This window comes from Prinia subflava, chromosome 10 (assembly GCF_021018805.1).
Source record: "Prinia subflava isolate CZ2003 ecotype Zambia chromosome 10, Cam_Psub_1.2, whole genome shotgun sequence".
Lineage (NCBI taxonomy): Eukaryota > Metazoa > Chordata > Aves > Passeriformes > Cisticolidae > Prinia > Prinia subflava.
This window is the reverse complement of record NC_086256.1, coordinates 4955255-4968519: the sequence shown is the minus strand read 5'-3', so window position 1 is coordinate 4968519 and position 13265 is coordinate 4955255. Positions and strand designations below refer to the sequence as shown.

Genomic DNA, 13265 nt, shown 5'->3' with positions numbered 1-13265 from the left:
GTGCTCCCTGGGCTGATACAGCCACACGCTGCAATGCCACGTCCTGCACCACCACCAGATCAGACCCCAAACAGAGCACAGCCACATCATCCCAATGCTGCACCTCAACTAACAAACCCTGTCTTTCAGCACAGAAAATTAAGCTGGCCCTGAGAGTCTGCCCGAACAACTGCCCTGTTTCTGGTTCCAGAACTGTATTGTCCTTCTCTAACCATACTCTGCTATGTTCTTGCTGTAAAAATATCATGACCAGTACACAGCTTTGCCCCAAAATGATAAAAATAGTAGTCTAGAACAGAGTTCAAGCAATTATTATTATATTCTGTTCATCCAAAATATTTTTATACTCAGCCATGTTGGCTGCTGGCACAATCTTTCAGCACTTTTGCCTGTTTCACATACAATGCCTGATCACACCAGCTTTACACCCATGTGTGATCTTGAACACAAGAAAAATTGAAGGTGAATGTGCTGTGCTAACTCACCTTGGCACGTGGGCTACAAGTGCTTGCACACTTTTTTCTCCAGGACAGAATTTAACACTTGGATCTTCTTCTCTTCTGTGACTCAAAGGAGCATGGAAGGAATTTTAAAAAATATTCAGGCCTCCTCCTGAAGTCAACTCCCTGCAATTTCAGCAGGAGTAGCAGGGCAAAGCAAGAGTTATGAAACCTTATGTTAAACCATTTCTGGGATTTTCCCAGAAAATACTGGGTAATAACACAGAAATTTCCTCTTTTATCTGTTCTCACTTTAACTCTCTCTTCTCTGTCCAGCACGGATGGGGGTTGGGAGGTAGGCAGGACTTACATAAGGAACAGTAAGTGCTGACTTAAGAGTGAAGTGAGTCCTTCTGAATACAAAGTGCTGCTTTCCTTGAGCACTACTCCTGTCCTATTTAGCCTTCTCTCTTCAGTCACTACAGAGATGTTCCATCACAGAGCACAACTTGCAGTCATCGTGACTGATCACTCCCTCTCAGTGAAGGATTCAGGTTAAATCAAAGCCAGCTGCTTTAGAGAGGGGTAGGCAGCTAAGAAGTTAAATCAAATAATAATAAAAATTGCAATCTAGAACCTACATAGATAGGAAATCAACTCTTGTGGTTCAAATAAATAACTCTAAGGTATTTAAGCCTCATGGACAGAAAACAATTTTGTAACTTTTTAAGTCATCCTCTTGCATTGTTGTTCTGCCCTAATAACTCTGCAATGTGCTACTCATCTCTCCCAGTTAAATATCCTGTTTCACAAGCCCACTCCTAGATATCTGAAACTGCACAGCATTTCTATCTAGCTTTAGGCATCTAGCATTCCAGAGAATTAATATTTAAACTTATTATAAAGGAATGGGGATTGTGTTAAGCATGTAGTATTTAGCAAAACATTCATACCAATAAATCGCTGTGTTGCTTGTCTGAAGCACATTTATCATCCTTTAAACTCAAAAGAAAGATTATGCTCCAAAACTGACACATGTATCTATTTTCCTTTTAATACAACCAAGGCTTAGATAGGATTAGAGAGTGGAAGCTATCAAATTTCAATTTTAACAATACACTTTATATTATCTTTCTTTGCCTAAGGGATTGTTGACTTCAGTATTTAAGTGACTTAACCATAGCAAATTGTGAAAAAGCAGTGAATCACAGCACTTATTTTAAACAATCCTAGACCCTCTACCCCTTCATGTTAACATTTTTATACTTATTACTGCTCTTATATCTCTTGGTTATAGAGAAATGGGTAAAGAAACTCTAACCTGTTGCAAGACATCACTAATTGGTATTTTTCCTCTTATATTAGCCTTTGATTTACACCTCACATACATTCTCCCAAGCCAGCACATGTAATTTATTTACAGCACTGGAAGGCAGGCAAAATACATCATCTACTGTTATACAACCTTCTACAAGGTATTAAAATACCAGGCCCCTGGAGACACACTTCATATAGTTCAGCAAGTTCCAAAATAAACCAAACCACCAGCCCCCTAAGCACTTAAAACAACAATGGACATCTGTATTAAAAGTTAGTTTTTTACTGTATTTGATGATGTCGCCTTAGTGTCATTTTTCCCTCTGGCTAATATGCAAACAACATGTAAGAACGAAACTGCTTTCTCCTCGTTGTAAAACAACTAACAACTCTATGGCTCTTACAAAGCCCTCTTATCACACACGTAAATGCCAGAATTAAGTGTAGTTTATGATGTTTTGCGTTCATTTAACCCTTAGAATAAATTTGGTGCCAAGTTCAATCACAGTGCTCCTTACCAATCCATTCGGTAAGATAACCACATATATATTAAAACATAATGATGGAGAAGTCAAATACCATTATTAAAGTTGAAGCAAAACAGTTCCTTTAAATAAAGAGATCTTAAGCCCCTTGAGTTGACTGAGATCAACCTTGTAATGCTCAAAACCTTAAAATAACCTAAAATACAGAATTTGGATCAACTTCCTATTGCAGCTCTGGAAATGTCTCATCTGTTTTACAAGCAGTCCTCTGTCTACAAATAATCATTAACAATCATTTCATATAGTCAAGCTAATGACTGTAATAATAATAAAAAAAAGCCCTTGTTCCAGGTAACCAGTGAAGCACAGATTCTCAGAACAGAAAGTTCAGGTTCCAACCGAAATTTCACATACAGGGTGCCAGAAATGTAATAGGAGGGGAACAAAAACGGGGAACTCTTTGCCTCTATTCTTCAAAGGCTGTGCAGAAAGGCAGTGCCGAGCTAGTCTGCACCGATGGTTATCTGAATGGAGGGACCGGCCCTTGCTTTTCTTTACACGCCCCATTTCCAGGCAATAAAACGGCCCGAGTGGTTTTAACTGGTCGTTCTATGTCACTGTAACGCTCCCTGCTCCCGGCAGAAGATAACAGCTGGCCCATATTCCCAAACACATACTTTTGCTATTGTTTGCACATTTGTGGGGCAAGATTACGCTGTAGCACAGCCAGTGAGCAATGCCCTTGCTTTGGAACCCTGTATTCCGAGTTACATGAATGTGCTGGGAAACAGCGTAGGGTGGCTGAGGAAAAAAAAGAGCAAACAAATGCCAGTCTATTAAAAGCCGTTTCAGGCACTGTGAAATGATTACTAGATTGCACGCCTGGTTCAAGCTTGTTGACATACAATGATAGAAATCTGGAGTGCAAAATGGAGTGGTTTACATCTACTTTCCCTCTCCAATTACCCTGCCATCAACATCTTCAACAGTTCTAAAATCACTGAACAGCAGAATTTCTAGAATAATGGTAATTATGGTACTGAGCATGGGAATTATATTCACAGTACTACAGATTTCTCTCATAGTCCATACATTATTCCACTTCCTAGCTTACAGATGGATTTAATAGTAACTTGTTATTTGTTCTACAAGCTTTTCCCTGTACACAGGAAAAAGAACTTCTGTAATATTAGGATTGAAATACTGACCTAGTAAAGTTAGTGGCAAGACTCCTACTGATATTAATAATGTAATGTAAAATTTTGTCCTTCTTATTCAACAAAAACCCAAACCACTTTACTGCAATGAAGCCGTACAGTCTCCTAGAAGACATTCACCTTCAATTTAGCAATTTCACTAAAGAGAATCTTGAGGCCCTCCCAGAATACAATCTCAAATATATTCTCAGCATACACTTAACAGTTTACGTGTATACAGGGCTGAACTCTTAAGATATAAATAATGTATTCAGTTATATCTAAACAATAACTTAGAATGTTCTATGGCCAAAAATTTGATGAGACTGCTCACAGGAACAGTAATGTACATACTTAACCACTTGCAAGATGTAGACTTTTTTTCTTACTATAAAAGAAGATATTTTTCTTCTCACTCCACTTAGCCCAGTATATAATAATCTCCATTACTGTAACATTTTAAAGACAGAACGAGTGATTTTTTAACTTCCATTACTTCAAACAAAAGTCAAATAAATTTTCTCCCAATGATTAGACTTATTTCCTTGTTGAGAGGAATCTGACATTATCTGTTATTCCATATAATTCCACACAATATTAAACTAGATACAGTATTTTTTCTCTTCAGCTTTTCCAGTAGCTGTAGTCTTTTTCATGAAGCAGAAAAGAGTGGTTTTGCTTTTACTTTACAAGTACTGAATGCCTTTATATGACTGGTTGATCATTAGATGTCCTGGTTTGTGTTTGCTAAATATTCTCCACTAACGATTCCTAAATTACAATTGATTTAATGATTAGATACAATTAAACCTCTTTTAAATTAAATCCATTAAAGTCCCATCTTCAAGTCAGTGATTGATTTTGCAACACAAATCATTAGAAGAATTTCCTTCAGCAGCAAGTAACTGAAAGTTATTTGCCTATTCAAGACAAGTAAGCATTATAGGCAGTTTAAGGGAGGAGAGGACAGTCACAATTTATTCCAAATGAATTTATGAACACATTCTCCAATTTGCAGTTTTTTCTCCTTTCTGCCCTTACAAAACAAATTAGGAAAAAAAAAAAAGACCATGAAATAAAAATATAGTTCTGTAACTACACATTATATTCAGACCAATTTCTTTTCGTAGCAGAGTTCAAATGCAGCAAGGGAACTAAAGTGAAAATAAGAAATAATTATTACTACAGCTTTACATAAAACTGAGAGCTTAGAGATCACCACAGCAGTGAATCTGTCCCTGTCTCTTTATTAGTTCTATAGTATTTATCAGCTGTAGCAGTTGCACTTGCTCCAGTGGGATAATTCAGGTGAACACAGGTAAGGTATAAGAAAGAAAATTGCAAAATCAGGCCCAAGACCAGTCAATTCACATAATAAATCATACAACCAAAGTACATGCTTTTGCCTAAGATCCCAACAGTGTAAGCTGTTACTTTCACAAGGACAGTCCTGACAACCAAGGAAATAGTCACAGGAGGATTGAATGGCAAGATTTACCCCTCCTCCTCAACAGTAGAAGGAAATTAATACATTGGTTGTATGTTTGCTGAAAGCAGCTACAGTTGACAACAAACAAAAAAAAAACCCACCCAAGCCGTTTTCTCCTTGTCTGAATAAAACATACTCTCAACAAGGAAACATCCAACTACTGCAACTCGACCAGCTTATTGTTTTGCCCACTGTAAGTTAATATCTGAAGTGGTTGCTGCAAAGGTCCGGGCCATTTGGATGATTTCCCAGTGGCACAGCTAACAGGATAAATCTCGTCATTTCTACTGAGTCATGAATTAGGTACACTGAACAAAACTGGAAAAGAATGAAAAGGAGAAGTGTTTCCTGGTAACAACCATAATCAATGTCATTTAGAAACTAAGATATTTGGCATCTTTATAGATTACTCTTTTGTCACCAGTAAAGCCTTCTTTTCCAAAAGCTTCTTCCCTGTAGACAGTATTTTGCTCTGTGTTACTTTCAAAGCTGTAATACCGTAGCATGAAATTCAACAGCACATAACAAAACCCACAGAATCCCAGGAAAACACTGTCAAATGGACTTCATACCTTATGGTACAGCGTTTCTATGCCAAATGCCTCTAAAAAGCAATGTCTGTATGCAAATACTCTGCCTGGTGACACACAGGGAAATCAGTGACCAAGAAAAGTGTGGTGCCTATCACACAGCCAGACACATCACAAGGGGCTGGGTGAAAACTGGGCATTTATTTTAAACAGCTCCCAAACAGAACAAAACATGAAGCACAATTCCAAAATACTGCTATTTTCAGCAAACAACCAGCAGATCCATCCTGAAAAGTTTAGACCCAAGTGATCCGATTCCCAGAAATAATCCTCACCAGAACCCCTCAAGTTCTTGTTTGGTTGTTCAGAAAGTCCAAAAGACTTGCTCAGACATGGAAGCATTTTACAGGATCATAACTTAAACACTGTGAAGCAGCAGAGTAACACCACACAGACATTACAACAGCAGGATACTTCTTCCCCATTGTGATTACTTCAAAGCCACCCTTTTTATTAGTACAGCAGTGTATCATTTTGATTCATTCTTTTTCGAAAAAAAAATTAAAAGTAAGACTTGTTTAGGGCCAAAAAAACCTTACAGGCAACTATAAAAATCAGTTTTGCTCTTGTTAGAGAGCGTCTTCTACACTCCCTACTTGTAGCTTTCAAGTGTGGATAAACCAAAAGCAGGAGGCACATTCTGTAATCTAAGCCAGACTGCAGAGGGAATTACTGGGTACACGGCACTCTGGGGCTGGAGAACAGGAGACGCACAGCACGATGGTCTGAAATCAAGCTGTCATCAGTTTCCTTCCCAAAACCTTTCACTGGGTAAAGCTGAGTATTTCCCTCACTTCCACTTGGTAGCTTTATCTCGGTATATCACATCCACATGCACCTATCCCAGGCCTTTATCTTCCTGAGAGAACCAGGTGGGAGATGGTTTGCACTGCTCCTTGAAAGAGCAGCAGCTCTCCTGTCTGCAGCACAGCCTGCTTTAGAAACACTCTGATCTGTGAGCTGGAGCACAGTGAGCACTCCAAAATGCCCCAGTGGACATTAAAGCACTTGCTGACACCGTCCAGGTCAGAAGGAGCAGCACATCCCACACATTTTATATCAAACTCAGAATTTTACTTTGAATTTTACTTGCGCTAATTCCTCCTGAAAATGTCTTCTTGATGAGAAAAAAAAGGTAAACCCGAACTAAACAAAAAAACACCCCAACAAACAAATAACAGGAAGCCACCCAAAAAACTCAGTGTTGCCATCTTTGGAAAAATCCAACATTATCCATTAAATCCTCCTGCTCAGTTAAATGAACCCTATCCTGCCCATGGACACCTCCTACCTACTGCCATGACTCAAGTCACCCATACACCGAAGCAACCACAAGGTAACACCCTAGACAGAAAACATACTAAACAAAAACAGCACCAAAATTTAAACCACTTTTTTTTTTCCCCAGTGGTGATAATGGGAAGTTCATCAGTCAAGAAAGATGAATTAGGAACCTTCTCTCACCTACATCTACTGTAAAAGTCCCAAGTGAATGGAAAATTAAATTCTTCCTCTTTCCCTCCCTACATCCCTGCCCTCTGCAACAGCAAGAGGGATACACATGAAAAGAGGGCCAAACAGCTCAAGGGAAAAAAGATTTCAAAGGTATTTCAACAGTCTGCCTGGACAGGGCAATGTATGGTCAGGATTTTAAATTAGTATGAACCTTATCAAGTAGCACCAACCTTACCCATGGGACCACAAGGGACTAGAACACCCCGAGTCCCTTCCACAGGCAGCATTTGCAGCAGCACAGCGGTACAAGAGCTTGTAGCTCTCCCTTTCTACTCTGTGAATCCTCCTTCTCCCCTCTCCAAACAGCAGTCTGTGTAATAGACCTTCATTTCATTCCTGCCAAACATTAACAACCCTTTTTTTTTTAAATCAGGAGAGAAGAATTGCAGCATTAACAAACAGAAAAATAGAAAAGGTAATTTATAACCCGCTGCTCCACTCTGTATTCAGTGGTGATGAACAAACACATCCCAGAGTCTGTAGGACAGACGCAGCACAGATTGAGGTGTTCATTAACATAACTTCACGGCCATGAAAGGTGCCATCACCCTAGGTAACAAGCTCACAAAAGAAAATGTCACTAGTCCAAGGGCATGCAGCCTACTTTTAATTTTCAGAAGAATGGACAGAACTGGAAAAAATCCCAGTGAGAACAGTCTTACACCGACAAGATAATTGCATGTACGTATCTAAAACAGAGAATAGGAACGGACTGATAACGAGAGAAAAATGAGAAATTACCTTTTAACATTACCAAAAACACTGTCTAATGTTAATAATCTTAGGTGTACATATGTCGCTGCAAGCGACTTTGAAATGCTCCAATTCCCTCTGAACCCATCCAATGATACCTTAGAAGGATTATTTTAAAACTGAATTTTGATTAACAAGTTTCAGCTGAGTTAACAATTTCTAGCTGAAAAGTGTCATTAACAGATTTTTAGTAGGCAACTCCTAACCCTACTTCAGTGCCACTTCTTTAACGATGGAAAGCTGAAAATCAGGCAGTTGTTAACTAGCAGAATTCCACCTTTCGGGCACCAGGAGCTCCCAAGTCTGAGGATTCACCGCCTGAACCCAGCATTTGTAACATCTCCTTGAAATACAAACTACAAAATCCAAGCAACCGTGGTGAAATTGCTGAATAAGAACCAAGCATTTTTGTCAGCCAGGCACGCTCACAAACAAACACCCCACACGCACTCTCTGGCGCAGGACAGACCAGCCCAGCCTTCAGCACCAACCCCAAAACCTCCACCTTTGAGACGCGACCGCATGAGCAGCACCCACTCAGGACAGCTAAAGAAGATGCTGGTCTCAAGATTTTTTAAATACTATTGAGAGTTATCAGCTTCACTCTGGCAAAGCACAGTCTGGTTTATCCTATCCCTCCAAGATGCTCAGGGAAAAAAGTTTTAAAGCTCGAAGTTAAATAAACAAGTTAGAAAACCCACTGAAGACCAAAAAGGGGAGGGAGGGGAAAGCTTGTTACGTTTTTATTTGTTTGGTGAATAGGTTTTTGGTGGTGGTAGTGTTCAGTGCATGCATTTTCAAACTCACCCTTCACGCTCTGAGGTTTCTGCTGCTGGAAATAATCTTTCGAGCCTCTAGCACATCGCAGCTCCTGCGCCCTGGGCAGAATCGGAATCCTCTCGAATATGCTGGGTCGTTTGGGGATGAAATCTAGCAGAGGTGCTGACATTTCAGGGGGGCTCTGCTGAGGCGCCGTGTGGTCACTGCCGTTGCTGACAGATACTTTAAAGGACATCTGAGGATTCAAGGGAGCTTTACCAGCGCCGGGACGCGTCACCCGCAGCAGATCCTTCTGAGGCGCTCCCTGGCATTTGTCGGTCACCTCGACGCGGGCGCTGCCTTTCTGACCCGCGGCGAGCTCACAGTGCATGTCCGCTTGCGGCTGCTGCCAGGGCCCTCGCCGTTCTCCTGCACCGAGCGGCACACGGGCTGTCAGCGCGGACCCGCCGCCTCAGCCCTCAGCCCTCTGTCCCGCCGCCTCCCGCCTCACCCTCAGCCCTGTGCCCCCGTCCCGCCGCCTCCCGCCTCACCCTCAGCCCTGTGCCCCCGTCCCGCCGCCTCCCGCCTCACCCTCAGCCCTGTGCCCCCGTCCCGCCGCCTCCCGCCTCAGCCCCGCGCCGCCAACGGCCGAAAACCGCCGCGCGTGAGGCGGCGCAGCCCGCAAACCTCAAGCCCGCTGCCGTCAGCCCGCTGCCCTCACGCCGCGGCTCCCGCCCGCTGTCTCACACACACCGGCCGGACGGGGGAAGACCTGGGGCGCTCCGAGCCCGGCGGGGGCTCGGCCGTGAGGGACGGGGCGGCCGGTGCTGCGCGTCGGCTTCGCTCCCTCTCTAGGCAACACTGCCGGGCTGCTCGTAGCCGCTCCCGGGAAGGCGAGCGCGGCCGGGAGGGGCGGGGAGAGGGCCCGGCACACGGGCGGGTTGTTTGGAGGCCGGTGCCTTTCAGCTGAGGCATCCGAACAGCGGCCGCCCCGGCAACCACGGACGCGATGGCAAAGCGGGTTCGCCACCGCCGGGCTCCCCGCGGTCCCCGAGGGAGGGAGCGGGGAGAGCCCGGCCAGGCGCGGTGACAGCCGCGCCCCCGCGCTCCTACCTGGGAGGGGCCGCCCGGGGGGACGCGCTGCCCGCCGGCTCCCGCCGCCGCGCCGGGCGCACGGGCTCAGCCCCACTCCCCCGCCGCAGGGCCGGCTGCCAGAGCGTAGGCGGCCCGGGCCATTACCCTGGCGCGGCGGCGGGGCCAGTCGGGGCGGGCAGGGGGAGGGCTGTGCCGCCGGGGCCGCCCCTCGGGGTTTGGCAGCGGGGTGCGCCCGCGGGCCTGGCCCGGCTGCGCATCACGGAGCGCGGCAGGGGTCAGGGGTATCCCGTGGATGCGGGGGCCAGCGGGCCAGCGCCAGCCTGGGAATAGCTGTAGCCCGGGGCCGCACCTTCCTGATACCCGCCCGGTGGGGAGAGTCCCTGCAGTTGCCCACTTGCCTCCCAGGAGGTCCGTGATTTTCCCTCCCTCGGCCCCGCTGCCATGGGCCTGAACCCTTTCCCTTTGCCCGCGGTCGTGGAGCATCCTTGTGCCTGTCCCCAGGCAATCTGCTCAGGCGAGCGGCTGTCCCGGCACTAAACCCATCGCGGAATAGCTGGCAGTGCCCTATAAACAACTTGTGTGTGAAAGCCACAGCCACGGCAGCATGTCACAGAGGAGCAGCAGGAGAGAGCAAAGCCTTGCCAAGGACAGGGGCTGGGAAGTAGGAGATGTATTAGAGGTGGGTACAACCTGGCCAAGACATCTCTCTGGTGATGCAGTTCCAGCTGCATTCAGTTCTTCATTCTATGGACATGCATCGTTCTCTGCCTGCCGTACAGGTGCAGGAGTTGGCCCGTGCCTGCACAGACAATTAAGCTAGCTGAGAGCAAGCACTACAGCACAGTGACATTTGCACTGGCTCCTCCCGGGCCAGCTTGGGTCTGGAAGCAATCTAGTTGGGTTTATTAGCTTGGGCCTGGTTCCAAGCAAATGCAGGCTTTGCACCAGAGAGCTGTACCAGCCCACACTTAGCTGGCTCACGGATGTCTGCACCCTCCTGCCCTACATGCTGCTGTCAGCACAGGTGCAGCACAGCAGGTCTGTAACACACAGGACAGCTCGAAGATAGGAGAGACTCAGAGTCAGCCCTGATTTACATGGGTGTAAATCAGACAGACATCTGGCTGGAAATCCTGCTTGTTCACAGCAAACCTAAAGGAGAGGCTTGGGAGATTTAGCACAAGGAGGAGGGACAGCTACTGAACTGGCATCTTGCTACTACCCCTCCTGAGGAGCATCCTGCAGCAAGACGAGAGATCTTCATCTTCTTGTAGCACAGATGCTGCACAGACTGGCTCACTCAGTTTCATCCAACCCTTAATAACATCTGCCACGCTGCAGTGTACAGAGTACTGGAATGGTCAGGACAGCAGGGCATGACTTTTTCTTGGCAAATGCTATGAATGTTGTGGATTTAGTGGGAGGGAAGCAACTCTCAATAAAAGATACAAGATCTTGAGATAGAACAAGTAGTTCTGGGAGAAGCAGTACTAATGACTCTCATTTGCAATGCCTCTTCTCATTCCTGCCTAGCGTGGATGACCTGAGGTCTACCAAGCAAGGAACTTGCCAGCTTTTCCCCTCAATAATGGCAGTAATAGGATCTTTTTCTTCTGTAAGACCTCGTCTTAAATTGTCAGAAGTTAATAGCTGTCTGTCAAATGTGGTTGAAAACTGGTAAATATTCTCTGAATATCTTAGTGGGAACAAGAAGGTACAAAAAGGGAAAGAATCTCCACGTTACCTCTATGGGAAACAAAACTGAGTATCAAATAGTTGGCACAAATAGTGAATTGGAATGGTAATATCCTAGGGATTTATGAAAACAAAGTAAAAATTTTCAGTGTACATTACCACACCACCTCTTAGTGCTCTGCTAACCTGTGTCCCCATCCCCCAGTCCTGTCCATCCATGGGGCCCTCAGGACCAAGCTGTTCTTTTTCTTTTATTTGGAAATGCTAAAGGCACCTGGCAGTACTACCAGAGGCAGTAATTATTTAAGACAGAAATACACTGTGGCGACGGCCTAAACCTCAGTTGACACAAAGAGGCAGTAAAATTTACTGAGGGAAATATTATTCCAGAACGCAGTGTAACCAGAGAAATCCCACTGCTTCCAGTGCAGGAAATAAATAGCATTTAGGTGGATCCTGAACGTGGGCTCATCTTGAGCAAATTATTACAGCTATATTGATACATGCTGCCCAAATATCTAGAGGGAGTTTCCTAGAAAACAGGGAGTTTGGGATATATTTGGTACCTTCCTGGAGGAATTTTCTTTTGTGGTTAGGGATTTTCTCACAGCAAGCAGGGAGAAGCTCATTAACCCTCATTACTGCATTCTGTACCTGAGGTCGTGTGTGGCCTGCTCTCAACCGCTGCTTATTTCTCTTTATCACCACTATCCAGAACTTTCTGCAAAACACCGGCAGGTGCCGCCACTGGCTCAGCAATCGCCAGGGCTGAGCTGTTCCATGGGCAGGAGCCGCACGGAGCCTCCTCCGTGTGCTGTGCACCCTCTGCAAACCAGGAAAGGTTCAGACCGAAGCACATCACAGCACAAAGGGCAAAGGCCCTTCACACTGAAGTGAATTTCTCCGTGGCAGATCATGTCACAGAAATGCAGAGCTCAAGCTGCAGGTCCCCATATTCCTCCCACAGGAGATGGGGCCCCGTGGATTTAAACCTGTGCTCACAGCACTGTTTCCTCAGGTTCGAGTAAAGCCTTTGGCAGCTGCCCTGTCTTTAGTGGGACTGTGCAGATGGGGATGCCCAGTCCTGGCCCTGGGCAAGAGAAACAGGTGGTGGATGGACATTCTCTTCCACACCTGCGTGTGTCTGATAAAGACTTGACTCCTAGAGCTGTTCCAAAGCAACAACTTGGCCGCTCTGGCGAGTCCACAGATCTGGAAGGAACAAGTGCTGGGAGAAACAAATGCTCATTGAATAACTGTACTAATGCAAGAGTTAAGTAGTCCCTTTTCTCTCCCTACTGAATCAGAAGACACTTCATGTGCTTTGGTTCTGGAACAAAGGCCAAGCAAGTGCAATCGTAGTTGCTGAGACTATTCCGTGCCCTGAGTCACCACAACTTTGCTGCATGCATGAGCTGTACAGCACACACTGATTCACCCAAGGTTGTCACTACAGCCATGAGCTAGATGGGTGTCTCCCTCCTTGTGTCCTTGTGAAATGCAGTCATTGGCCTCTCTCCCCCATGACAGCAATCGTGTGCCCTTAGGAAAATGTGGGGAAGGTTTCTCTATATGACCCTTCTTGCTGAGAATTCCTGATTGCCAAGGGCTGTGGTCATTGATCATGGCATGGCCCACAGGCCACTTTGCTCTTCTCTCTGTTAATGATGTCACCGTCAGCAAAGCAAACCTTTCAGCCTGTCTGCCATCTTCAGTCCCTGAAGCTAGTCCCTGCTTCATTCTGAGTCACATATCAAAGGTGGGGTTGCAGTTTGGTATAAAAAACATCCAGAGGAATGAAACTGCTTGCCTGAATGTCCTCTCATTGCCTGAATGTCCTCTCATTAGGTGAAGTGGGCAGGGCACAGGTGCTAAGTAATTGGAGACTTGCCCATGTGCCCATTCACTCCTAGCTGGTGACCAAAGAAAGA

General features: G+C 45.3%; 1 protein-coding gene across 5 annotated transcripts in view; it reads right to left on the bottom strand.

The window, feature by feature from the left end:
* GLIS1 (GLIS family zinc finger 1) overlaps window positions 1-9817 on the bottom strand; it is a 177986-nt gene extending 168169 nt beyond the window's left edge. The window contains exons 1-2 of one of the 5 annotated variants that reach the window (XM_063407056.1): window positions 9658-9817; window positions 8593-8973 (exon numbers count right to left, since the gene is read on the bottom strand). In XM_063407056.1, coding sequence (XP_063263126.1) covers window positions 8593-8935 — 343 coding nt within the window. In that variant the 5' untranslated portion in view covers window positions 8936-8973; window positions 9658-9817. Of the gene's footprint in view, window positions 1-8592; window positions 8974-9231; window positions 9433-9657 lie in introns of those variants that run through there. The other 4 variants (XM_063407057.1, XM_063407059.1, XM_063407058.1 and 1 more) reach the window with 4 other exon arrangements.
* Window positions 9818-13265: the final 3448 nt, after the last annotated feature.